Source organism: Hyla sarda, chromosome 6 (assembly GCF_029499605.1).
Source record: "Hyla sarda isolate aHylSar1 chromosome 6, aHylSar1.hap1, whole genome shotgun sequence".
NCBI lineage: Eukaryota > Metazoa > Chordata > Amphibia > Anura > Hylidae > Hyla > Hyla sarda.
This window is the reverse complement of record NC_079194.1, coordinates 283,464,779-283,491,874: the sequence shown is the minus strand read 5'-3', so window position 1 is coordinate 283,491,874 and position 27,096 is coordinate 283,464,779. Positions and strand designations below refer to the sequence as shown.

The following is a 27,096-nucleotide window of genomic DNA, read 5'->3' as shown; positions in this document are numbered from 1 at the left end:
GCAATAGCAATTTTATTGCAGCGATCTAGGTCCATGGGGCTGTTTCATTGAAGAAGGACGTAGATTACTGCGAGCTTGAGCACCTACTAATGATCGGTGGGGGTCTCAGCTCTGAGACCCCAACGTTCAAAACCTTTGACATGTTGACATTTTTTTTTTTACATGTCAGGAAAACTAGCAAGAACCTGTCAGATCCCACCAATTTTTAATGGAGCGGCCTACTGTATAGTGCAGTGTTTCTCCAGCTGTTGCAAAACTACAACTCCCAGCATGCCCAGACAGCCTTCGGCTGTCTGGGCATACTGGGAGTCGTAGTTTTGCAACAGCTGGAGGAACACTTATTAGGAAACGCTGGTCTAACGTGCATAGGGGCCTTCTAAATATCTGTTAGGGGGGAAAAGAATGGGGACAGGGGCATAACTATAGGGGATGCAGATGTAGCAGTCGCATCGGGGCCCTGGTGCCTAAGGGGGCCCCAAGGAACATCTACCCCATAAGAGACCAATATTTTAAATGGCACATGGGCCCAGAAGCTACACCTCTGGATGTGGAATGTTGTGTCTGGTACTACATGTAGCTTTAATCCCATTTACTTTACTGGAACCGAGCCGCTGTATGATTTATTTTAAAGTAAACCTGCCATCATTTCATGCTGCCTGAACCACAAGTCATTGTGGAGATCCCCGGCAGCTTCCCCTGGCCTTGATTGATTGATCTCGCCCTATACCTGAACAGTGAGAGATCAGTCTATCAAGGCTGGCGGGGCAGAGAGATGTGGTCAGGGACTGCCCCAATGACTCATGGTTCCGGCAGCAAGAAAGTGGGGACAATTTCCCTTTAAAGGGGTACTCCGGTGGAAAACTTTTTTTTTTTTTTTAATCAATTGGTGCCAGAAAGTTAAACACATTTGTAAATTACTTCTATTAAAAAATGTTAATCTTTCCAGTACTTATTAGCTGCTGAATACTACAGAGGAAATTCTTTTCTTTTTGGAACACAGAGCTCTCTGCTGACATCATGAGCACAGTGCTCTCTGCTGACACCTCTGTCCATTTTAGGAATTTATCCAGAGCAGCATATGTTTTCTATGGGGATTTTCTCCTACTCTGGACAGTTCTTAAAATGGACAGAGGTGTCAGCAGAGAGCACTGTGGTCATGATGTCAGCAGAGAGCTCTGTGTTCCAAAAAGAAAATAATTTCTTCTGTAGTATTCGGTAGCTAATAAGTACTGGAAGGATTAAGATTTTTTTATAGAAGTAATTTACAAATCTGTTTAACTTTCTGGCACCAGTTGATTAAAAAAAAAAAGTTTTCCACCGTAGTATCCCTTTAAGAGGGCTAAACATATGAGGAACCCTGATCAATATTCATGAACATCCATGAAACTCAGAATTTACATTGTGAGAAGAAAGAAACATAAATGAGGTTTATTTCTAGGAGAAAAAAAAATATATATATATATACACATCACGTACCATTGCAGGTATACCTGTCGTTGTCCAACTCGTAGCCCTGGTTACAGCGACAGAGGAAGGTACCATAGGTGTTATAGCAGCGCTGTTGGCATGGTGCACCCATAGAGCACTCATTGACATCTGTAGGTGATAAGGGATCTGTAAAGCATCTTATATATTCCAGTGAAGGAGGTAACAAAGGGTAGGGTCACAGACAGCGCATCCGCAGCGTATTTAATGCTGCGGATGCGCTGCCGGCAGTCACAGAGCTTCCTGTAGCTATGTGTGTTCGCCCGTAGTGGCGGATTTCCCACCGGCAGGCATGCGCGGACACACTTAGCTCGCTCTGCAGACGCTCTGTGACTGCTGGTAGCACATTCGCTGCCTCAGATACACTGCGGATGCGCTGTATGTAACCCTATCATTACGCTGTTCTCTTGATACTGTCCGGTACAATTACATAGTTAAACATTCTGGATTTCCAGTTAATAATATACCGCAAGGATTTATCATTTTATAATTCTTACCATTATCTGGATTTCACAACCTTCCCCTTACAGATCCCCCTGGGGCCTATTAGGAGGACTTTTCCTGGCACACAGCAAAATCTTTCTCAGCTGCTGAAAATCCAAATCCTGACATTCCTTTTTCATTGTCCAGGGTAAAGCTGATCTTCAATTCATCTCTTAGTTATTATTGCTACTAGTTATGTTATCATTAGTTTAGAACCCCCATCCATAAGCCCTATTAAGACATATGAACATCTATAAGAGTGTCCCCCCCCCCCCCCCGGTCAGGATAAAAGTGAAGAGCAGCTGCAAAGAGTAGCCCCCCTATAAGACCTATCTATCATGGCCGTTCCTTAGAATAGTCACCATACGCAAAGTAGAACTCCTCCACAAGGAAGAAAGCTTGCTCTCTGGTGGCACATATTGGAGGTAGACAAAGTTTGGTTCTTTAAAACAAGACTAAGAACATGGCTAGATGGGGCTAGTCATCTCCATAGTCCTCTCCAGTGCCAAGATATAACCTATTTGTCTGATGACCACTAAAAATAAAGGACCTGGGTTGGACTGACCTGGACTCTTGCCATACTGGGGAACACCCCTGGGCTTTTTGCGTATTATCAACGGAAATCCGTCTCAAATTAAAGCCTATAGACTTCTATGGGATTCCACATAGAAATTCTGCCATGTGAATAGACCCTTATTGATAATACACAAAAAGCCCAGGGGTGTTCCCCAGTATGGCAAGAGTCCAGGTAAGTCCAACCCAGGTCCTTTTTTTTTCGTGGTCATCAGTTGCAGTGATAAGGAGAACATGAATTGGCTAACCCTCGGCTCTTGCCATTCTGGGGAGCTCCCCCAGGGCACTTCTGGCATTTGGATACTAATATAAAGGCCTATATCTTAATACTGAAGAGGACTATTGAAATGAAAATATCTGGTATACCCAGAAGCATAAAGATCAGCCCCATCCAACCTTGTGATTATTTACCCTGTCTTTCTGCTGACAGTCCTGAATTAAGGAACCTTAAATTTGGATTCTTAATCGAGCCAAAGGTGCCCACAAAAGGAGGAAGAGATTGTGCAGAAGACTCTGACTTGGCTAATAATCCCTGTCGTGTTTCAAGGCTCTTTAAAGAGGCTATCCAGCTAATAAAACGTATCCCCTATTAACAGTATAGAAGATAAGTGTCCGACCACTGGGACAACCCTCAATTTACAGAATGGGACCCATCTCTCCTGGGTGAGCACTCTGGCCCCCATTTTTTGAGAGATTCTGTTCTCGGCAGTGACTGTCCACTCAGCCAATCACCATCCACAGTGGTCCCAGTGGAACATTGCATGACCTATAAGGCACCACATGCTAATTTGCAGCTCTCTGCAGTAGTCACCATGTAATACTACTTCCCCCCCCCCCCCCCCTACAATGGGGGATGGACCTACAGTACGACGATCACGTGATCACCAGGTTCATTATAATAAGTAAAACACTCAGCCCTACAACCAGTTCCAAAAAGGGGGTACAGGGGACCATTTGCTGGCCCCACCTAAAACTCCAGGTCACCAATTAAAGTGAACCTATTTTTTATTTTATTTTTTAACCTAAAAAGATCCATAAATCTTGTTCTGCCGTCCTTACCTACGCACGATCGGTTGTTGGAGGCCAACTGGAATCCCGGTTCACACTGACAGGTGAAAGATCCCGGAGAGTTAACGCAGCGATGCTGACAGTATCTGTACCGGCATTCGTCAATATCTGGAATGATACAGGAAAAATGAGGATTTATCATTATACAAATAGAAGAGCTGTGTAATATTCATAAAGAAACTGAAGGGTTAAAGGGGAACTCCGGTGGAAACAAATGTTTTCAAATCAACTGGTGCCTGAAAGTTAAACAGATTTGTAAATGACTTCTATAAAAAAAATCTTAATCCTTCCAGTACCTATTAGCTGCTGTATAAAACAGAGACATTTGTGAATTTCTTTTCTGTCTGACCACAGTGCTCTCTACTGACACCTCTGTCCGTGTCAGGAACTGTCCAGATTAGAATCATATCTCCATAGAAAACCTCTCCTGCTCTGGACAGTTCCTGACACAGACAGAGGTGTCAGCAGAGAGCACTGTGGACAGACAGAAAAGAACTTCACAAATTTCTCTGTAGTATATCTGTAGTATACAGCTGCCGATAAGTACTTGAAGGATTAAGATTTTTAAATGGAAGTGATTTACAAATCTGTTTAGCTTTCTTGCACCAGTTGATTTGAAAAAAATATGTTTTCCAACGGAGTACCCCTTTAACCTCTTAAGGACGCAGGGCGTATGGATACGCCCTGCATCCCGAGTCCTTAAGGACGCAGGGCGTATCCATACGCCCGTGGGAATTCCGGCCCCCACCGCTAGCCGGTTGGGGACCGGAGCCGGATGCCTGCTGAAATCGTTCAGCAGGCATCCCGGCATATCGCCCAGGGGGGTCATTATGCCCCCCCCATGTCGGCGATCGCCGCAGATCGCTGGACAATTGAATCCAGCGATCTGCGGCGATTCCGGGTCAATCGGGTCTCCAGTGACCCGGTGACCCGGAATTACTGGCTGTTCGGGGCCGTCTCTGACGGCCCCGAACAGCCAGAGCCTGCAGGGGTGAGGTGGCACTGGTGCCACCTCACGATCGCCCTGATTCGTCGGCCGGATTACCGGCCGACCAATCAGGGCGCCTGCTGCGGGTGTCACTCCCGCACCCGCTCCGCCCCTCTTCCGGAGGCCGTGAGCGGGTGCGGGAAGACGACCCCGGGTGCTGGGGACCCCGATCCCCGGCGTCAATGTTGGGATCGGGGCCCCAGGAGCGACGGCGGCGGCGAGGGACAGTCCTGTGATGAAGCAGCAGCAGGAGGTGAGTTACAGCCTCCTGCTGTTGCTTAGCAACAGCTCCCAGCATGCAAAAAGGGCATGCTGGGAGCTGTAGTTATGCAACAGCAGGAGGCAGACCACCACAACTCCCAGCATTCCCTTATGGGCATGCTGGGACTTATGGTTTTGCAACAGCTGGAGGCACATTTTTTCTATGGAAAAGTGTACCTTCAGCTGTTGTATAACTACAACTCCCAGCTTGCACAAACAGCTAAAGTGCATGCTGGGAGTTGTAGTGGTGCATCTGCTGGTTGCATAACTACAACTCCCAGCATCCCCGTTGGCTGTCGGTGACTGCTGAGAGTTGTAGTTTTGCAACAGCTGAAGGCACACTGGTTGTGAAACTTAGAGTTTTTTTTTTTCACCTAACTCAGTGTTTCACGACCGGTGTGCCTCCAGCTGTTGCAAACTACAACTCCCAGCAGTCACCTTACACCATGCACCGTACATGCTGGGAGTTGTAGTTTTGCAACAGCTGGAGGCACACTGGTTTTGAAACACTGAGTAAGGTCACAAATTCCGTGATACATAACCAGTGTGCCTACAGCTGTTGCAAAACTAAAACTCTCAGCATGTACAGTCTGTCAGCGCATGCTGGGAGTTGTAGTTTTGCAACAGCTGGATGTCCCCCCCAATGTGAACGTACAGGGTACACTCACATGGGCGGAGGATTACAGTAAGTACCGGGCTGCAAGTTTGAGCTGCAGCAAATTTTCTGCAACAGCTGAAACTGCCAGCGAGAAACTACTGTGAACCCCCGCCCGTGCGACTGTACCCTAAAAACACTACACTACACTACCACAAAAAATAAAATAAAAAGTAAAAAAACACTACATATACACATACCCCTATACAGCCCCCCTCCCCTCCCCTCCCCAATAAAAATGAAAAACGTCTGGTACGCCACGGTTTCCAAAACGGTGCCTCCAGCTGTTGCAAAACAACAACTCCCAGTATTGTCGGACAGCCGTTGACTGTCCAGGCATGCTGGGAGTTTTGCAACAGCTGGAGGCACCCTGTTTGGGAATCACTGGCATAGAATACACCTATGTCCACCCCTATGCAATCCCTAATTTAGGCCTCAAATGCGCATGGCGCTCTCACTTTGGAGCCCTGTCGTATTTCAAGGCAACAGTTAAGGGTCACATATGGGGTATCGCCGTACTCGGGAGAAATTGGGCTTCAAATTTTGGGGGGTATTTTCTGCTTTTACCTTTTTTAAAAATGTAAAGTTTTTGGGAAAAGAAGCATTTTAGGTAAATTTTTTTATTTTTTTTTACATATGCAAAAGTCGTGAAACACCTGTAGGGTATTAAGGTTCACTTTACCCCTTGTTACGTTCCCCGAGGGGTCTAGTTTCCAAAATGGTATGCCATGTGTTTTTTTTTTTGCTGTCCTGGCACCATAGGGGCTTCCTAAATGCGGCATGCCCCCAGAGCAAAATTTCCTTCAAAAAAGCCAAATGTGACTCCTTCTCTTCTGAGACCTGTAGTGCGCCAGCAGAGCACTTTTCACCCCCATATGGGGTGTTTTCTGAATCGGGAGAAATTGGGCTTCAAATTTTGGGGGGGTATTTTCTGCTATTACCCTTTTTAAAAATATAAAACTTTAGGGAAACCAAGCATTTTAGATAAAAACATTTTTTTTTTTTTTACATATGCAAAAGTCGTGAATCACCTGTGGGGTATTAAGGTTCACTTTACCCCTTGTTACGTTCCCTGAGGGGTCTAGTTTCCAAAATGGTATGCCATGTGTTTTTTTTTGCTGTTCTGGCACCATAGGGGCTTCCTAAATGTGACATGCCCCCCAAAAACCATTTGTCGCTCCTTCCCTTCTGAGCCCTCTACTGCGCCCGCCGAACAATTAACATAGACATATGAGGTATGTGCTTACTCGAGAGAAATTGGGTTTCAAATACAAGTAAAAATTTTCTCCTTTTTACCCCTTGCAAAAATTCAAAAATTGGGTCTACAAAAACATGCGAGTGTAAAAAATGAAGATTGTGAATTTTCTCCTTCACTTTGCTGCTATTCCTGTGAAACCCGTAAAGGGTTAAAACGCTGACTGAATGTCATTTTGAATACTTTAGGGGGTGTAGTTTTTATAATGGGGTCTTTTATGGGGTATTTCTAATATGAAGACACTTCAAATCCACTTCAAACCTGAACTGGTCCCTGAAAAAAAGCGAGTTTCAAAATTTTGTGAAAAATTGGAAAATTGCTGCTGAACTTTGAAGCCCTCTGGTGTCTTCCAAAAGTAAAAACTCATCAATTTTATGATGCAAATATAAAGTAGACATATTGTATATGTGAATAAAAAAAAAAATTATTTTGAATATCCATTTTCCTTACAAGCAGAGAGCTTCAAAGTTAGAAAAATGCTAAATTTTCTAATTTTTCATAAAATTTTGGGATTTTTCACCAAGAAAGGATGCAAGTTACCAAAAAATTTTACCACTAAGTTAAAGTAGAATATGTCACGAAAAAACAATCTCGGAATCAGAATGATAACTAAAAGCATTCCAGAGTTATTAATGTTTAAAGTGACAGTGGTCAGATTTGCAAAAAATGGCCGAGTCCTTAAGGTGAAAAAGGGCTCAGTCCTTAAGGGGTTAAAGGGGTTATCCAGGAAAAAAAAATTTTTTTTTTATATATCAACTGGCTCCAGAAAGTTAAACAGATTTGTAAATTACTTCTATTAAAAAATCTTAATCCTTTCAGTACTTATGAGCTTCTGAAGTTAAGGTTGTTCTTTTCTGTCTAAGTGCTCTCTGATGGCACGTGTCTTGGGAACCGGCCAGTTTAGAAGAGCTTTGCTATGGGGATTTACTTCTAAACTGGGCGTTTCCCGAGACACGTGTCATCAGAGAGCACTTAGACAGAAAAGAACAACCTTAACTTCAGAAGCTCATAAGTACTGAAAGATTTTTTTAATAGAAATAATTTACAAATCTGTTTAGCTTTCTGGAGCCAGTTGATATATATATATATATATATATATATATATATATATATAAAAATAAAAGTTTTTTCCTGGATAACCCCTTTAATGTTTAGGCTGGATTGAAACCTGCATTAGAGGCTCCCGGCCAAATTACCAAACAAAATAGTGCAGTATTCTCTGCTAGAGAATATCCATAGAATATTCTGATATTTCTAAATGCTCTATGACCTAAGTGTCCAACCTGCGGCCCTCCAGCTGTTGCAAAACTACAACTCCCAGCATGCCCGGACAGCCATCGGCTGTCCGGGCATGCTGGGAGTTGTAGTTTTGCAACAGCTGGAGGGCCGCAGGTTGGACACCTAGGCTCTATGAAGCATATCACTACAATATGAACCATACTTGAATAAAATGGTTCTTCAAATGACCGTAGTAAATAACTAGAAAAAGCGCATTTAGCTTCATGGTAATATCTAGAGGGCTACGATGCCGCCTTATACTCACCTACACATTCATTTCCAATCTTCCTGTAGCCATCTGGGCACTTACAATGGAATCCGCCCGGTATGTTTACGCACTCTTGGCTGGGAAGACAGTCGTCCGTTTCATATTCGCACTCATTTATATCTGGGGGGGGAAAAAAACAGAAAGTTTTTATTTATTTTTTTATTTTGGGCAGTATTTTTAGCCAAAGCCAGAGGTGGAGCCCTCCATTCTTTAAGGGGTACTCTGGTGGAAAACATTTTTTTTTTATTTAAATGAACTGGTGCCAGAAAGTTAAACAGATTTGTAAATTACTTCTATTAAAAAATCTTAATCCTTTCAGTACTTTTTAGCAGCTGTTTGCTACAGAGGAAAATCTTTATTTTTTGAATTTCTTTTTTGTCTTGTCCACAGTGCTCTCTGCTGACACCTGATGCCCGTATCAGGAACTGTACAGAGTAGGAGAAAATCCCCATTGCAAACCTATCCTGCTCTGGACAGTTCCGGACACTGAAAGAGGTGTCAGCAGAGAGCACTGTGGTCAAGACAAAAAAGAAATTCGAAAAGAAAAGAATTTCCTCTGTAGCATACAGCTGCTAAAAAGTACTAAAAGGTTTAAGATTTTTTAATAGAAGTCATTTACAAATCTGTTTACCTTTCTGGCACCAGTTCTGGCAACAGCTGCGCTTATAGGCTTCTGTATGCTCCACAGGAAGTTCTTTTCTTTTTTAATTTCTTTTCTGTCTGACCACAGTGCTCTCTGCTGACACCTCTGTTCATTTCAGGAACTGTCCAGAGCAGGATAGGTTTGCTATGGGGATTTTCTCCTACTCTGGACAGTTCCTAAAATGGACAGAGGTGTCAGCAGAGAGCACTGTGGTCAGACAGAAAGGAAATTCAAAAAGAAAAGAACTTCCTGTGGAGCATACAGAAGCCTATAAGTACTAGAAGGATTAAGATTTTTTAATAGAAGTCATTTACAGATCTGCTTAACTTTCTGGCACCAGTTGATTTAAATATTTTTTTATTTTTTTTAAACGATTTTTTTTAATGATTTTAATTTTTATTTTTTTTAACAAGATTTAATATATATATATATTTTTTTAACAAGATAGCTCAACCCCCTGTCACCTGCTGTATTACCTAGTAGCAGTTGCCCATCACTCACCTACACAGGTGCCCAATCCTTGAGTGTCTGGCTGGTAACCATTTGGACATGGGTTGTTTTGTTGCTCAACTCCAGGCCCTGCGTTCGGTGCTCCAGCGGTCCCGGGGTCAGTATTGGTGTCGCTGATCACAGAGGCAGATCGGGGGAGGCACAAGTAGCCTCCATAATGGTTGATACATTTCATTTCACCCTTGCAGGCATCAGGAATGGTCAAACACTCATTAATGTCTGTAAAATATGCAAAGCGGGACGTCAGAATGGCAGGTGGGGGCGATCCATACGATGGCATATGACTCAATATAGCGATCACTATACAGTACCTTTACAATGCTGCCTTTCTGCGTCCCACTCGTATCCATCTGTACATTCCTAAAGGGTATGGAAGAAAAGAGTAAAGTAACTATGTGCGTTACAAAATCTAAAAGTAAACCCTATGGGGGAGACTTATCGCTGAAGTTGTTTTTTATATCATTTTCGTTGTGGGACTTTTGGCGAAAGTACGCATCATTTTTCATATAGTCTCACAATGTGCCATAAATAATGTGCAAGTCTGCCAAAAGTAGCAAAATGACTTCACAGCACTATTTCTCACGCTTTAAAGGAGAACTCCAGAATATAAAAATTGTCCCCCATACTGCCGGCAGTAAAAAAAATAAAGATATAGATACCTTCCTCCGCTCCCCTGGAGCCTCTGGTAACCGTCTCCGGTCTCCGCCATGATCCTCTTCCTGGTTGCCGGTGGTCGGCGAGTCATACTGCGCTCAGCCTATCGAGTCGGGACTTCGCTGCGGCTGGTGATTGGCTGAGTGCAGTATGACTCGCCGACCACCGGCAACCAGGAAGTGGATCACGGCGGAGACCGGAGACGGTTACCAGAGGCTCCAGGGGAGCGGAGGAAGGTATCTACATCTTTATTTTTTTTTCCGCCGGCAGTGTGGGGGACAATTTTTATATTCTGGAGTTCTCCTTTAAGGGTACGTTCACACGTACGCAGATTTGATGTGCAGAATTTTCTGCTGCAGATTTTAATGTAAACGAAATGACTGAGCTCCGCTTCTAATCGGCAGTTGCAAATCCTGCCCATCAATTCTGCGCAGGATCCTGTATGTGTGAACGTACCCTAAGGGTACATTCACATGAGCGGACCCGCAGCGTATTTTACGCTGCGGATCCGCCGCTGAAGGAACCCTGTATGCTGCCTTTACATGTGCCTGCTCGGAGCGCCAATACACCGCTATGAGCAGACACACAGCTATGTGCGCATGCGCAGTATACTCGCACATCGGGGCAGCTCTGGGCCTAGCTCATGGAGCAGGGGGAGCGTCCGCGATGTGTGAAAGTACACCGCGCTTGCGTGGCAACTTGCACATGGCAGTGTGTCTGCTCGTAGCAGCTTATTGCCGCTCCAAGCAGGCACATGTAAAGCCATCATGCAGGGGTCCTTCAGCGGCAGATTAGCAGCGTAAAATACACTGTGGGTCCGCTTGTGTGAACGTTCCCTAAAGTTGTTTTTTTCTCTGGCAGTTTTTGGATATCTGCCACTGCAGTTTTTGAGCCAAAGTCAGAAGTGGATCCATAAGGGAGGAGAAGTGTAAGTCCTTCCTTTATATGTCCTATTCCTTTTGAATACACTTCTGGCGTTGGCTCAAAACTGCAGTGGCAGATATCCAAAAACTGCCAGAAAAAATAACAAGTGGAAACTTAGCCTAAGGCTGCAATCACATCTCGTTTTTACACTACGGGTGCCAAATCCGGCTGGGGGAGGGGCAAACCAGGCTATCCCGTACTACAGCCGGACCAGCGCTGAACTCCATTCACTTTAATGAGCCGACCGGAGTCAAACGGTGACTCCTGTCGGCTCATTTTTGACCCGTATGCGGGTTTGTGACCGGACCTAAAACCATAGTATACTACAGTTTTAGGTCCGGTCACAAAAGTGGATACGGGTCAAAAATGAGCCAACCGGAGTCACCGTTTGACTCCGGTCGGCTCATTAAAGTGAATGGAGTTCAGCGCTGGTCCGGCTGGGGTACGGGAGAGCCCGGTTTGCCCCTCTCCCAGTCGGATCCGGCACCTGTAGTGTAAAAACGAAATGTGAATGCAGCCTTTAGCAGGTTTTTAGAGCAACACTGGGCCGGTCTACCGTTGCGGTTTATTTGCATGCTTTGTGGTGTAAAATTGCAACCATGAGTGTCTACTACAGTGTTTCCCAACCAGGGTGCCTCCAGCTGTTGCAAAACTACAACTCCCAGCATGCCCGGACAGCCTTTGGCTGTCTGGGCGTGCTGGGAGTTGTAGTTTTGCAACAGCTGGAGGCACCCTGGTTGGGAAACACTGGTCTACTAAGACCAGTTTGGAAAAAGCACTTAGCTAGTAGAACAAAAAAAAAAACACAAAGGGGGAGATTTATCAAAAATTGTCCAGAGGAAAAGTTGCCCAGTTGCCCATAGCAACCAATCAGATGGCCTCTTTCATTTCTAACAAGGCCTGTGCAAAATGAAAGAAGCGATCTGATTGGTTGCTATGGGCAACTCAGCAACTTTTCCTCTGCACAGGTTTTGATAAATCTCCCCCAAAGTTTAAAGGGAAAGAATACTTGGAGGGCGGCTTACACACTGGCTGTAGATAGGTATAAGGAAAACACAAACTCAAAGCACACAAAATGCAGTTTGTAGGGGAAAATCACATGGGCTGTGTACAAATGAAAGCAGAGCACCCTCAGCAAACTGTAGAGGCTATAGAGAGAAACCAAAAGAGTAAAAAAATAAATAAAATAATAATAATAATACTTTTCAAATGTGTCTATAGCCTTAAAGGGATACTCCACCCCTAGACATCTTATCCCCTATCCAAAGGATAGGGGATAAGATGTCTGATAGCAGGGGGGGCACCCATGTAATCCGCTGCATGGAGCGTACTCCGCTCCATGACGGATGACTGGCAATCACAGCTGTCATTCATGTCTATGGGAGGGGGCGGGGTATGACATCACCACCGCCAGGGACAGGCGTGCCGGGCAGGAGATCACGGTGGGTCCCCCGCGATCAGACATCTTATCCCCTTTCCTTTGGATAAGGGATAAGACGTCTAGGGGTGGAGTACCCCTTTAAGGTGTAAGTCCAGCTCATTTTGCGAAGACACAAAGCTCAAGCTGGAAAGTAAAGTTGCCGTGGCTACCGTCTGAGTCCTGTTCATCAGAAAAGCTCACTGGGTGTCACCCATTGGTACCGCCCAGCATGTGCTGTGTCTCTCTGCACTGATCTTTGCAGAACAAGTGGGAGACCATTCCTGGACTTTAAGGGTGCGTTCCCACCGGGCGTATATGCAGCGTATTACACGCTGCGCAAAATTTACGGCAGCATCGAAAATACGCTGCGTATTCTTCGCTCACTATACACACAGGGTTTTCCGGCAGCAGCCCTATGCGTGTAGTGAGTTTTGGAGGCGGGGCCGTGTGCCGGCATGACTGTGAAGCGCGGCTCCGCCTCCAAAATTCACTGCGCACACAGGGCTGCTGCCGGAAAGCCCTGTGTGTATAGTAAGCGTGGAATACGCAGCGGATTTCCCGCTGCTGCTGTAAATTTTTTGCACTGTGTGAAATACGCTGCGTATCCGCCAGGTGGGAATGTGCCCTAAAGCATAGATCCCATCTGGGTAAATGTTACTGCTTCACATGCACTTTGGTAGGCCCACTTGTACTAGAAGGATATTCTTGATTAAATCCAAAATTTCCTGTGATTTTCAGCTCCTGTATACAGTGATCCCTCAACTTACAATGGCCTCAAGATACAATACTTTCAACATACAATGGTCTTTTCTGGACCATTGTAACTTGAAACCAGACTCAACATACAATGTACAGACAGTCCAGATCTGTGAAACGTGTCAATGGCTGGAAGAACCGACCAATCAGAATGGACATTTCACTGGTAAAACCCCTGTATTACTGAAGCGTATGCACTGACTGCTGTCTGGTAGCGCCCCCTACAGTACAGGGAGGTATTACATGTTCTGTACTACTCTTTACCTGTGCCAGGGTTAGCTGCTCCTTTGGACACCAAGTAAGGGCGGCTCCATTTTACTTTTTTAGGACATTGCGTGTTCTGTACAGGACCCTGAAGAAGCTCCTGTCCTCTATATAGACCAGTGTTTCCCAAGTAGGTTGCCTCCAGCTGTTGCAAAACTACAACTCCCAGCATGCCCGGACAGCCTTTGGCTGTCCGGGTATGCTGGGTGTTGTAGTTTTGCAACAGCTGGAGGAAGCCTGGTTGGAAAACACTGAAATACACAGTGATTTACATCTCCCAGCAGATCTTTCTGTAAGGATTTGTTTTATCTATATTACTTATCTACTTATTTTTCTTTATTCCTCACTTTTTCCTATTTTTGGGTGACATTTTGGTGGCTTCAGAACCAATTACCAGGTTTCCATAGAGTTATGGTCTCAACATACAATGGTTTCAACATACAACGGTCGTCCTGGAACCAATTAATATTGTAACTTGAAGGACCACTGTATACTTTTTTATTGAAATCTTAGGTAGTCATCTTTAAGAAGTGTTTCTGTACATCTAAGGTTCCTTTAAGGTGCATCGCCAACCAAATCATTAAAGGGGTTATCCAGGAATCGAAAAAATGAGATAATTTCTTTTAAAGACCACTCCCTGTCCGTCTCCAGGTTGGGTGCGGATCTGCAGCTCAGTTCCATTGCAGTGAATGGAGCCAAGTTGTATTACCACGAAGTGGAGTGGTCTTTGAAAGAAATTAGGTCTGTTTTTCGACCCCTTTAAATGTTCTTGTGCAAATGTGACTCTATAGCCAAGTAGTTGCAGCCATAGGCAGTCCTTTTAGAGGTGATGGATAAATGCCTTTGACCAGCCATGAGTACACATCTTCCTGCACCTTCTTGTTTATTATATTGACCTAAGGCTGCATTCACACCACGTTTTTGCAATACAGTTCCCGTATACGTTTTCAATGTGAAAACCGTATTGAAAACCGTATGCATTGACTCTCCTTTGAAAACCGTATACCAAAACATGCATTAAGTTATGTCCGTTTTGCATCCTTTACGGTTTTGTCAGGTTTTTTTTTCCCGTACCCAAAACCGTAGCCTACCACAATTTTTGGTCCGGGTGAAAAACCGTATACGTTTTTTTTTTTTTGTTTTTTTTTACACGGGAGTCAATGGGAACTGTACAGAACCGTATGTGCGTACAGTTCCATCCGGTTTTAACCATACTTTTTTTTTTCTTGAAATTTCAATCAAACAAGTGAAACTTTATTCAGAATGGAGTGAAAAGTTAAAAACGTATACTTTTTTTCTTAAAAAACGGATGCGACCGGGCATCATTTTTTTTTTTTTTAACCGTGTATGGTTTTTAACCATATACGGGTTGAAATTTGTACACACGTTTTGATAGAGTTTAGTCCGGTTTTGAGGAATCAGTTTTTTTAATCAAAAACCTGATACGGGAACTGTATTGCAAAAACGTGGTGTGAATGCAGCCTAACTCTGTACTTTCTGAAACTACTGGGATTAATATACAAGGGGGGACCACTATTAGGGGGGGGAGACCACTATTGTCGCAGAGTTAGGAATGTCTACGTAACAGCCCACATATACTCATGGAACGAAGAATGCAAACTGCGCTTCTTGAGATTCCTATTTATTTCCAGGCGGCAGCTGTCAGGTAAAAAAAACTACTCTGCAAATATGGAGCGAGAACAAAGACGGCAAAGGAGTGGTGTAACCTAAATCCCATCTCTTCAATTGTTGGTAATCATTTTTTACTGAAAAAGATATCAATATTTTTAGGTGCTGTTCTATTCCCACAACTCTTATCTCATGGCCACCTGAACTTGTCTTACAGAAGGAATAACAGGAAGGTCTGAGGCCTGGGATTGGAAATATAATAGGGGCGGCTCTGTAGTACAAAGGGTTTTGCTGTAAAATATTTGTAAGGTATTCCAAAACATCCAGGGTACACCCAGGTGGGAACCTCTGAAAATATGTAATACTGACACATTTATGCTACAAAATATCCTGGCAGGTCTCCAATGATCGGACATCTATCACATTTCCAGATATAGGATTAGTGTTTGTAGTGGGAAGACGCCTTTAACATTTCCTGTTGTTTAAATAGCTCCAGAATGTTCCATGGCGCTCTTCACAGGCGCTGTCATCACTCACATCAGTCCCTGTCCGCAGTATTGCTCAGCGTCACTTCTCAGGTGCACAAACTTACTTGTGCCAATTTCACAGGACACCAATAAGTCTACAGTGGCAAAGCATCTTAGTGCCCAGCATTGCCTTAGAAAGCACCACAGAGGGCAACATCTAGATGGAATTTGTAGGTTCAGCAGCAGCCTCTGGTCATTGTTCTTTAGTGACCATGGCCCATGCTGCCTGATCTTGAACTGGCAGCTAGTGCCGCGGCCACTTTAAATCAGTCAGGAGCGCTTGATGTTGTGCTGAGGAGAGGAGTGGGAGGACATCACTCGTTAGACCCGCCAGGGGGGATCAAGGGGGAGGGAATTCAAATGGCACAGGGGGTGACCAAGGGGGAGGGGAATCAAATGGCACAGGGGGTGATCAAGGGGGTGATGAAGTGGTACAGGATATTATGAAATGGCACAGGTAGTGATGAAGGAGGTGATGAAGAGGCACAGAGGATAATGAAGGATGTGATGAAGTTTCACGGGGTGATGAAGTGGCACAGGGGATGATGAAGGAGATGATGAAGTGTCACAGGGTGATAAAGTGGCACAGGGGATGATGAAGGAGGTGATGAAGTGGTACAGGGGATGATGAAGGGGTTAAGAAGTGGCACAGGGGATGATGAAGGAGATGATGAAGTGTCACGGGGTGATGAAGTGGCACAGGGGATGATGAAGGAGGTGATGAAGTGGCACAGGGGACGATGAAAGAGGTGATGAAGTGGTACAGGGGATGATGAAGGGGTGATGAAGTGTCATGGGGTGATGAAGGGGTGATGAAGTGGCACAGGGGATGATGAAGGAGATGAAGTGTCACGAGGTGATGAAGTGGTACAGGGGATGATGAAGGAGGTGATGAAGTGGTACAGGGGATGATGAAGGGGTGATGAAGTGTCACGGGGTGATGAAGTGGCACAGGGGATGAAGAAGGAGGTGATGAAGTGGTACAGGGGATGATGAAGGGGTGATGAAGTGGCACAGAGGATGATGAAGGAGATGAAGTGGCACAGAGTGATGAAGTGGCACAGGGGATGATGAAGGAGGTGATGAAGTGGCACAGGGGATGATGAAGGGGTGATGAAGTGGCACAGGGGATGATGAAGGAGATGATGAAGTGTCACGGGGTGATGAAGTGGTACAGGGGATGATGAAGGAGGTGATGAAGTGGCACAGGGGATGATGAAGGAGATGATGAAGTGTCACGGGGTGATGAAGTGGCACAGGGGATGATGAAGGAGGTGATGAAGTGGTACAGGGGATGATGAAGGGGTGATGAAGTGTCACGGGGTGATGAAGTGGCACAGGGGATGAAGAAGGAGGTGATGAAGGGGTGATGAAGTGGCACAGAGGATGATGAAGGAGATGATGAAGTGGCACAGAGTGATGAAGTGGCACAGGGGATGATGAAGGAGGTGATGAAGTGGCACAGGGGATGATGAAGGGGTGATGAAGTGGCACAGGGGATGATGAAGGAGATGATGAAGTGTCACGGGGTGATGAAGTGGTACAGGGGATGATGAAGGAGGTGATGAAGTGGTACAGGGGATGATGAAGGAGATGATGAAGTGTCACGGGGTGATGAAGTGGCACAGGGGATGATGAAGGAGGTGATGAAGTGGCACAGGGGACGATGAAAGAGGTGATGAAGTGGTACAGGGGATGATGATGTCACGGGGTGATGAAGTGGCACAGGGGATGATGAAGGAGGTGATGAAGTGTCAAGGGGTGATGAAGTGGCACGGGATGATGAAGGAGGTGATGAAGTGGTACAGGGGATGATGGAGGAGGTGATGAAGTGTCAAGGGGTGATGAAGTGGCACGGGATGATGAAGGAGGTGATGAATTGTCACGAGGTGATGAAGGGGTGATGAAGTGGCACAGGGCATGATGAAGGATGTAATGAAATAGCACAGGGGCATGATGAAGTGGCACAAGGGATGATGAAGGGGGGATAAAATGACACAGGGAGATAACAGCCACATTTGTAATGCTGATACTGGTATCATGTCGTTCCTTGTACAAGGGGCAAAGTGATACGTGCAATTGGTCGTATGGTGAGGAGTGTCTCACCAAACTTTGCATGTCTATAAAGGTGTCACCAACATGAAAAGTTCAGAAAGCTTTTAATGGAAGGAAGTCTTACCAACTGTGGATCCGGCCATCTTGTAAGACACATCAGTGCCTCCATGGTTATATAGCTTTATGTTACCTGTTTCAACTTAACATAATCTCACATCAAGGATCAGTTTTCCTACGAGCCTTAGTCCAGAAGCCGGTACTCTGCTAGGACTACATGTTTCCCGATTAAACATACGCTGTTGACACAACTATGGAAATGTAGCCCAACACAACATTACAAGTAATATTATTAACTCCAGCTACAATACACCACGGTACAAACAAGAAGTCATTCAGAGGGTAAGAACTGACTGTAAACTTTAATCTGTTTTCGATGCTATCAGATGTGTAAATCATAGTTTACCGGGAACACTTTTCTGCTATGTTCATCTTCTGCATAGGTCATGATAGATAATACTAATTAATAAAATAAAAATATACATGAACAAAATACATAAACCCTGATATCTTTCGATAAAAGATAACATTTATTCAAAGCACAGATCAATGCGTTTCAGACCCGAAACGGCCCTTCATCAGGACAGAATGCATTCTGTCCTGATGAAGGACCCGTTTCGGGTCTGAAACGCGTTGATCTGTGCTTTGAATAAATGTTATCTTTTATCGAAACTGGTCTACATTGTTAGACTGACCACCTCAAGGGGTCTGGCGCTTGGAATAAGTTCCGTTTTTTGTTTCTTCTGCTCCCTACATCATTACCGGACCAGACGCTGCCTGGGATCGGGGGAATCAAGCTGCAGGATCCCACTCTATGATACATGCGACATCAGATGTTGTGCTCTGAGCGCAACACCACAGGGTGAGTGTTATTACAATCATCTCCTTACCTGTGCCTAACGTACTTCACCAGGGGCGCTATTGTGTTCCTTTTCTTTCTTTTCCCCTTTTTCTATATAGCATAGCTTGTCTGTCTATCCAGAAGTAGTCAGAAGGCTGGCTTAAAGGGGTACTCCTATGCCCCAGCGTTGGGTGCAGGCTGCGGGGGTCGTGACGTCACGACCACGCCCACCTCGTGACGTCACAACCACGCCCCCTCAATGCAAAGTCTATGGGAGAGGGCGTGGCGGACATGTGCCTTTTTTCAGCCATACTATGTAACTATGGTTACATCTGTATGGTGATGAGAGGGTTTTAACAAATCATCAGCCAAGAACAGAGTCTAAAGTAAGTGTGTAATTCTTATACGTCTAACACAAAATGTATGGAGATTTCGCACTTTGTAATAGACATAAAAACGCACAATATACATTGATAAATTGTTTTAGTTAGGATCAAATACTTGTATATGGAAAAAAAAAACATGAAAAATCTGTAGTGGCAGTGACGGCAACACAGTGCTAATACTTACCTATACTGATTCCCTGCAGATTCCATTCTGACATCTCCCAGACCCTGCTCATTATGGCTTCTTACTGGTTCCTGGTAAGTGTTCCCTCGGCATGAACTGCCTGTTCATCCAATCAGTGACTAAGGCAGGACACCGCTGAGGCCAGTGATTGGCTGACTAGGGCAATTCCTACACACACAATGCAACACAGGAACCAGGAAGTATCAGTGCCAAGCAGAGACTGCAAAGTCGTAGCTGTGGGGGATCAGAGATAGGTAAGTATCACTTCTTTTTTATTATTACACCAACCCCAGCCTTATATAAACAAAAATTGTGCCCATCCGCACTGGTGAAGAGTCCTGGACTTTACTCTAGTGGAGTAAATATGAATAAAGAATATAGGAATCTAAGAAATAGTATAGGTACCACTGAGACACTAAACCCCAGCTACATAACGTTAGCGGTGGTCCGGCATGTCCAGCGATTAGCTAGTTGTTGGGGCTGTGGAACTGGTGCTGCGGCCTCTTCAATGTTTGCCAGTGTCCGTAGCAGCATCAGCTGTGCAATGTACCAGACAGGGTGCTATTCAAGTGTATAGGGAAACGCTAAAGTGTGTTGCACGGCTGCTATTAACAGTACTGTGATAGAGGTACAAGTGCTGGTAAACATAGCAGAGACTGAGGCACAAGTGCCATGGCCCCAAGCAGTTTCTAAGAAAACTTGTTGGGGTCGGACCTTTGCCAATTTTATATTGATGGTCTATTTTAAGGATAGGCCATCAATTTTATAAGACTGGACTACACTTCTCTTTAAAGATATCTAATGTAAACATGGACTGGTGAACCCTCACCCATGGGCAGGTGGGTGGCCACCAATGATAACACTAAGGGGGTAAAAATTATAGAGTAAAGCTGAGTAATTCTCTACTTTTAAATAGGCACTTTCAGATTCAAAAACTTTTTATATGTTGTACATCTTGGCAAAACATTAAAAGAGTAGTCTAGTGAAAAATAACTTATCCCCTATCCAAAGGATAGCGGATAAGTTATAGATCGTGGGGGGTCCGAGCGCTTGACCCCCCCGCTATCTCCTGCACGGAGCCCCAGCAATTTGCCGGACGCTGACATCCGACCCCCGCAGGAAGCTGCGGCCAGCACACACCCTTTATGAATCTCTATGGGATACATGGAGGGGTGTGTCGGACAGCGCTCCGTGAGGGGGTCAGTACGCCCGCTTCCAGCCGACTGCCGGGCTCCTATTTTTTATGGCTAATAGAAAAGACCACTAGGGGTCTCCATACCATCCAGAACATAATCCTGTCCGAATGCAGCATCATCTTTGTCCAGGCTGTGACAGTCCAGGAAGTGAAGGCAGGACTAGCACTCCTCAGTGCTCACTCCTGTCCGATCAGACTGCAGCATCAGCATCATCTTTGTCCACAGGCATGGACAAAGTCCAGTAAGTGTGGGTGGGACTAGCACTCCTCAGTGCTCACTCCTGTCCTATCAGACTGCAGCATCAGCATCATCTTTGTCCACAGGCATGGACAAAGTCCAGTAAGTGTGGGTGGGACTAGCACTCCTCTGTGCTCACTCCTGTCCTATCAGACTGCAGCATGAAAACAGAGAGCAGGGGGTTACGGAGCAGTCTGCAGTGATTGGTTAAAGTGACCTAACACTCAGGAAGTAAGATAAGTCAGGCAGAGTGAGGACATGCCCCCTCCAAAGCACAGAATGAAAAGCAAGTGAGCAACAGATAGAAGGTATTTGTGAGAGAAATGTAGGTGCAAAACACATAATATCTATATGTACATAATAAGCATTAGGTACTGAGTAACATTTTGTGGGATAGGTCAGGTACGCTTTCAAGCAGTCAGATGTTCAGTCCAAATAGTTGATAATGTTGATAAGTTAATAATTTCCATGGTCTGATGAGACCCTTTAGTGCAATAATCAATTCTGTCCAAGTAAAAACCATCAAGCTGAAGGTCAGGGAGCAGTGGTGGTGAGGTTGATCCTGAAACCTCTTGATCTTGTCCTGACCCTCCCCTCCCCATAGGTTATGTCACGGGGAGGAATAGACTGGAAAGGACAGATTTGTCCTATACAACTTTTATGTCATTTTCTATGTTATGCAACTTTATTACACGTAAGTTTACATGACATCAGATTACCGTGAAGATATTCGCCTCTTCATTTTCTTGTTGTATGCTGGGAACCAGGAGGGCACAGAGTAGTAAGAAGATATACATCCTCTATAAGAACAAAAAATAAATAAAATGGGAATTAGCCAATACGCCTGGTTGACGTGGACATTTATGGGATTTTGGACCAGAAGTTTGCCATTTGGGACACTCTATCTTATCTTAATCCAGCGTTTCCCAACCAGTGCACCTCCAGCTGTTGCAAAACTACAGCTCCCAGCATCCTTTACGACAGATCCTACTTAGGAGACTTTGGCCACTTGCCAGGACTTTCACCTTCTTGCTAGACTTAAAGGGGTATTCCAGGAAAAAACTTTTTTTAATATATCAACTGGCTCCAGAAAGTTAAACAGCTTTGTAAATTACTTCTATTAAAAAATCTTACTCCTTTCAGTACTTATGAGCTTCTGAAGTTAAGGTTGTTCTTTTCGGTCTAAGTGATCTCTGATGATACGTGTTTCAGGAAACGCCCAGTTTAGAAGAGGTTTGCTATGGGAGTTTGCTTCTAAACTGGGCGTTTCCCGAGACACGTGTCATCAGAGATCACTTAGACCGAAAAGAACAACCTTAACTTCAGAAGCTCATAAGTACTGAAAGGATTAAGATTTTTTAGTAGAAGTAATTTACAAATCTGTTTATCTTTCTGGATCCAGTTGATATATAAAAAAGTTTTTTCCTGGATAACCCCTTTAACATCTGACACCTCACCATTCACAAAACACAAAAAATTGATTGGAGAGGCATGTGTACCATGTTAAGTTATTACTAATCATCATTTATGAAGGTAGAAAAACTACAGTCACGGCCGTAAATGTTGGCACCCCTGAAATTTGTGAAGAAAATTAAGTATTTCTCACAGAAAAGGATTGCAGTAACACATGTTTTGCTATACACATGTTTATTCCCTTTGTGTGTATTGGAACTAAACCAAAAAAAGGACGAAAAAAAGCAAATTGGACATAATGTCACCAAACTCCAAAAATGGGCGGGACAAAATTATTGGCACCCTTAACTTAATGTTTGGTTGCACACCCTTTGGAAAAAATTACTGAAATCAGTGGCTTCCTATAACCATCAATAAGCTTCTTACACCTCTCAGCCGGAATGGTGGACCACTCTTCCTTTGTAAACTGCTCCAGGTCTCTTATTGGAAGGCGCCTTTACCCAACAGCAATTTTAAGATCTCTCCACAGGTGATCAATGGGATTTAGATCTGGACTCATTGCTGACACTTCAGAACTCTCCAGCACTTTGTTGCCATCCATTTCTGGGGGCTTTTGGATGTATGTTTGTGGTCATTGTCCTGCTGGAAGACCCAAGATCTCGGACGCAAACCCAGCTGTCTGACACTTGGCTGTACAGTGTGACGCAAAGTCCGTTGGTAATCCTCAGATTTCATGACGCCTTGCACACATTCAAGGCCCCCAGTGCCAGAGGCAGCAAAACAACCTCAAAACATCATTGAACCTCCACCATAAGTCACTGTAGGTACTGTGTTCTTTTCTTTATAGGCCATATTCTGTGTCAGCAATGGGGTCCTCTTGGGTCTCCTCCATAGTGGGGTCCTCCTGGGTCTCCTCCATAGTGGGGTCCTCTTGGGTCTCCTCCATAGCGTTTCATTTCATTTAAATATAGACGGATAGTTCGCACTGACACTGATGCTCCCTGAGCCTGCAGGACAGTTTGAATATCTTTGGAACTTGTTTGGGGCTGCTTATCCACCATCTGGATTATCCTGCATTGACACCTTTCATCAATTTTTCTCTTCCGTCCACGCCCAGGGAGATTAGCTACAGTGCCATGGGTTGCACACTTGTTGATAATGTTGCGCACTGTGGACAAAGGCAAATCTAGATCTCTGGAGATGGACTTGTAACCTTGAGATTGTTGATACTTTTCCACAATTTTGGTTCTCAAGTCCACAGACAGTTCTCTTCTCCTTTTTCTGTTGTCCATGCTTAGTGTGGCAGACACAGACACACAATGCAAAGACTAAGTGAACTTCTCTCCTTTTTATATGCTTTCAGGTGTGATTTTTATATTGCCCACACCTGTTACTTGCCCCAGGTGAGTTTAAAGGAGCATCACGTGCTTGAAACAATCTTAATTTCCCACAATTTTGAAAGGGTTTAGTTCCAATACACACAAAGGGAATACACATGTGTATAGCAAAACCTGTGTTACTGCAATCCTTTTCTGTGGGAAATACTTAATTTTCTTGAAAAATTTCAGGGGTGCCAACATTTATGGCCGAGACAGTAATACAATTACACTGCATATACTACAAATACACTTACACTATATATAATACAATTACACTACATATAATACAATCACTCTTACACTATATATATATATATATATATATAATACAATTACACTTACACTATATATAATACAATCACTCTTACACTATATACAATACAATTACACTTACACTACATATAATACAATTACACTACATATAATACAATCAATCTTACACTATATACAATACAATCACTCTTACCCTACATACAATACAATCACTCTTACACTACATATAATACAATCTTACACTACATATAATACAATCACTCTTACCCTACATACAATACAATTACACTTACACTACATATAATACAATTACACTACATATAATACAATTACACTAACACTACATATAATACAATTACACTTACACTACATACAATACAATTACACTACATATAATACAATTACACTAACACTACATATAATACAATTACACTACATATAATACAATTACACTAACACTACATATAATACAATTACTCTTACACTACATATAATACAATTACACTACATATAATACAATTACACTACATATAATACAATTACACTTACACTACATATAATACAATTACACTTACACTACATATAATACAATCACTCTTACACTATATATAATACAATTACACTTACACTACATATAATACAATTACACTTACTCTACATATAATACAATCACTCTTACACTATATACAATACAATTACACTTACACTACATATAATACAATCAATCTTACACTATATACAATACAATTACAATTACACTACATATAATACAATTATTCTTACACTACATATAATACAATTACACTTACACTATATATAATACAATCACTCTTACACTACATATAATACAATTACACTTACACTACATATAATACAATCACTCTTACACTACATATAATACAATTACTCTTACACTACATATAATACAATCACTCTTACACTACATATAATACAATTACACTTACACTACATATAATACAATTACACTTACACTACATACAATACAATTACACTTACACTACATATAATACAATTACTCTTACACTACATATAATACAATCACTCTTACACTACATATAATACAATCACTCTTACACTATATATAATACAATTACACTACATATAATACAATTACTCTTACACTACATATAATACAATCACTCTTACACTACATATAATACAATTACACTTACACTACATATAATACAATCACACTTACACTACATATAATACAATCACACTTACACTATATATAATACAATCACTCTTACACTACATATAATACAATCACACTTACACTACATATAATACAATTACACTACATATAATACAATTACACTTACACTACATATAATACAATCACTCTTACCCTACATACAATACAATTACACTTACACTACATATAATACAATTACACTACATATAATACAATTACACTTACACTACATATAATACAATTACACTTACACTACATATAATACAATTACACTTACACTACATATAATACAATTACACTTACACTACATATAATACAATTACTCTTACACTATATATAATACAATCACACTAACACTACATATAATACAATTACACTACATATAATACAATCAACCTGGATTCTTTATTCCGGCCACCGTATTGAACTTTTGGAGATAACATTACACATAAAAGCTTTAGACCCATAACTGGAGATTTTACAAAATGTATTTTTAGGTGAAGTTCCGCACCTCTCGGCAGATAGGATAGATCTCATTTATCATACCAGGAAGGACAGAATTTGTTGTATAAGTGTAGACATGTAGACGGGTGTACTTACAGTTCTGTATGATGAATGAGTGCAGGCAGTTGACTTTCTTTCTCTTCTCTCCTTACGCGACACTCCCCCTCTTCTTCGCTCTTCTCTCCTGCACTAAATGTCTCCCTCATCCACTTCCTCTCCCCTCCTTCTCTCACTCTCTGCCAGGAGTAGTCTCTTTCTCCTTTCCCCCTTTTCTCACACGGTCTTACACTCTCTAACTTCTCACGTCTAGTGACCAAGTCCCACCCTGTGTGTTCCAGCTCCCACTATTTCTATCTCTCGCTCTCTCTTTTTCTCCCTCTCTCCAAATTCCTGAGTTTCTGCCAATCCCTCCCTACTTTCCAGTAAAAATCCCCCCCCCCCCCACACCTGGTTTTACTTAAACACAGACACACAGCTCTTTCATGTCCAGCTGTTCACCCCCATCTGGGTCCCCACCCCTTACACACCCCCAGAGACCTGTGTCACAATTTTGTCTTCCCCTAGAGATCCCCACAACTCTTTATTATTCATCGCTTCCATAGATCCCCTCGTAAGCCCCTGCATTTACCAAAATCTGCGCTCCTCCCTCCCACACTTCACCACAACCACGACTTATACTAGTGTTACACACACCTGCCGCCTTTCACCTAACCGCACCAATAAAAGCGAGAGGCCCCAAGTACCTAAAATCTTTCTAAAGACCTTCCATTGGCCTCCCGGATCCATCACAACATTCACAGCTTTGAGATAGAGATCTACAGTCCTGAAAGGGAACAGAGAGAAAATAAAGGTTTTCACAGATATTTTTGTCTATTAATGGTCTAGTCACACGTAAAGTATTCTGCGCAGATTTTCTGCTGCAGATTTCAATGTAAACTGAACACAGCTCGAAATCCTGCGCATCAAATCTGTGTAGAATACTGTACGTGTGAATAGACCCGAAGGGTCTATTGACACGTACAGTATTCTGCGCAGATTTGATGCGCAGGATTTCAAGCTGTGTTCAGTTTACATTGAAATCTGCAGCAGAAAATCTGCGCAGAATACTGTACGTGTGAGTAGACCATTAAGGGGTAAAAAAAAAGAAAAATCTAATCAACTGGTGCCAGAAAGTTATACAGATTTGTAAATTACTTCTATTAACTAATCTTAATCCTTACAGCACTTATCAGCTGCTGTATACTAGAGAGGAAGTTCTTTTCTTTTTTGAATTTCTTTTCTGCCTGACCACAGTGCTCTCTGCTGACACCTCTGTCAATTTCAGGAAATGTCCAGAGCAGGAGAAAATCCCCATAGCAAACCTCTCCTGCTCTGGACAGTTCCTGAGACAGACAGACGTGTCGACAGAGAGCACTGTGGTCAGACAGAAAAGAAATTCAAAAAGAAAAGAACTTCCTGTGGAGAATACAGCAGCTGATAAGTACTGGAGGGATTAAGATTTGTATACAGAAGTTACAAATCTGTATAACTTTCTGACACCAGTGGATTTTTTTTTAATTTTCCCCACCGGAGTACCCATTTACAGAGTCCTAGTCTTAAATGGGCACTGTCAACTTATCTCTAATATAGTTCAATTTTTATTTTTATGTTAAAATCGGCCACTAGGGGTCTCCCTCCTGCAGCCTGGTGTGACATCACGCCTGAATTGGGACCG

At 43.1% G+C, this 27,096-nt stretch overlaps 1 protein-coding gene across 1 annotated transcript in view; it reads right to left on the bottom strand.

The window, feature by feature from the left end:
• The window catches only part of EFEMP2 (EGF containing fibulin extracellular matrix protein 2), a 46,893-nt gene extending 21,099 nt beyond the window's left edge, over positions 1 to 25,794 (bottom strand). Inside the window, exons 1-7 of the mRNA XM_056528531.1 lie at positions 25,479 to 25,794; positions 21,317 to 21,397; positions 9,779 to 9,827; positions 9,459 to 9,686; positions 8,312 to 8,434; positions 3,601 to 3,717; positions 1,477 to 1,596 (exon numbers count right to left, since the gene is read on the bottom strand). Of these exons, the coding sequence (XP_056384506.1) occupies positions 1,477 to 1,596; positions 3,601 to 3,717; positions 8,312 to 8,434; positions 9,459 to 9,686; positions 9,779 to 9,827; positions 21,317 to 21,394 (715 nt within the window). The 5' untranslated portion in view covers positions 21,395 to 21,397; positions 25,479 to 25,794. The remainder of the gene's footprint in view (positions 1 to 1,476; positions 1,597 to 3,600; positions 3,718 to 8,311; positions 8,435 to 9,458; positions 9,687 to 9,778; positions 9,828 to 21,316; positions 21,398 to 25,478) is intronic.
• Positions 25,795 to 27,096: the final 1,302 nt, after the last annotated feature.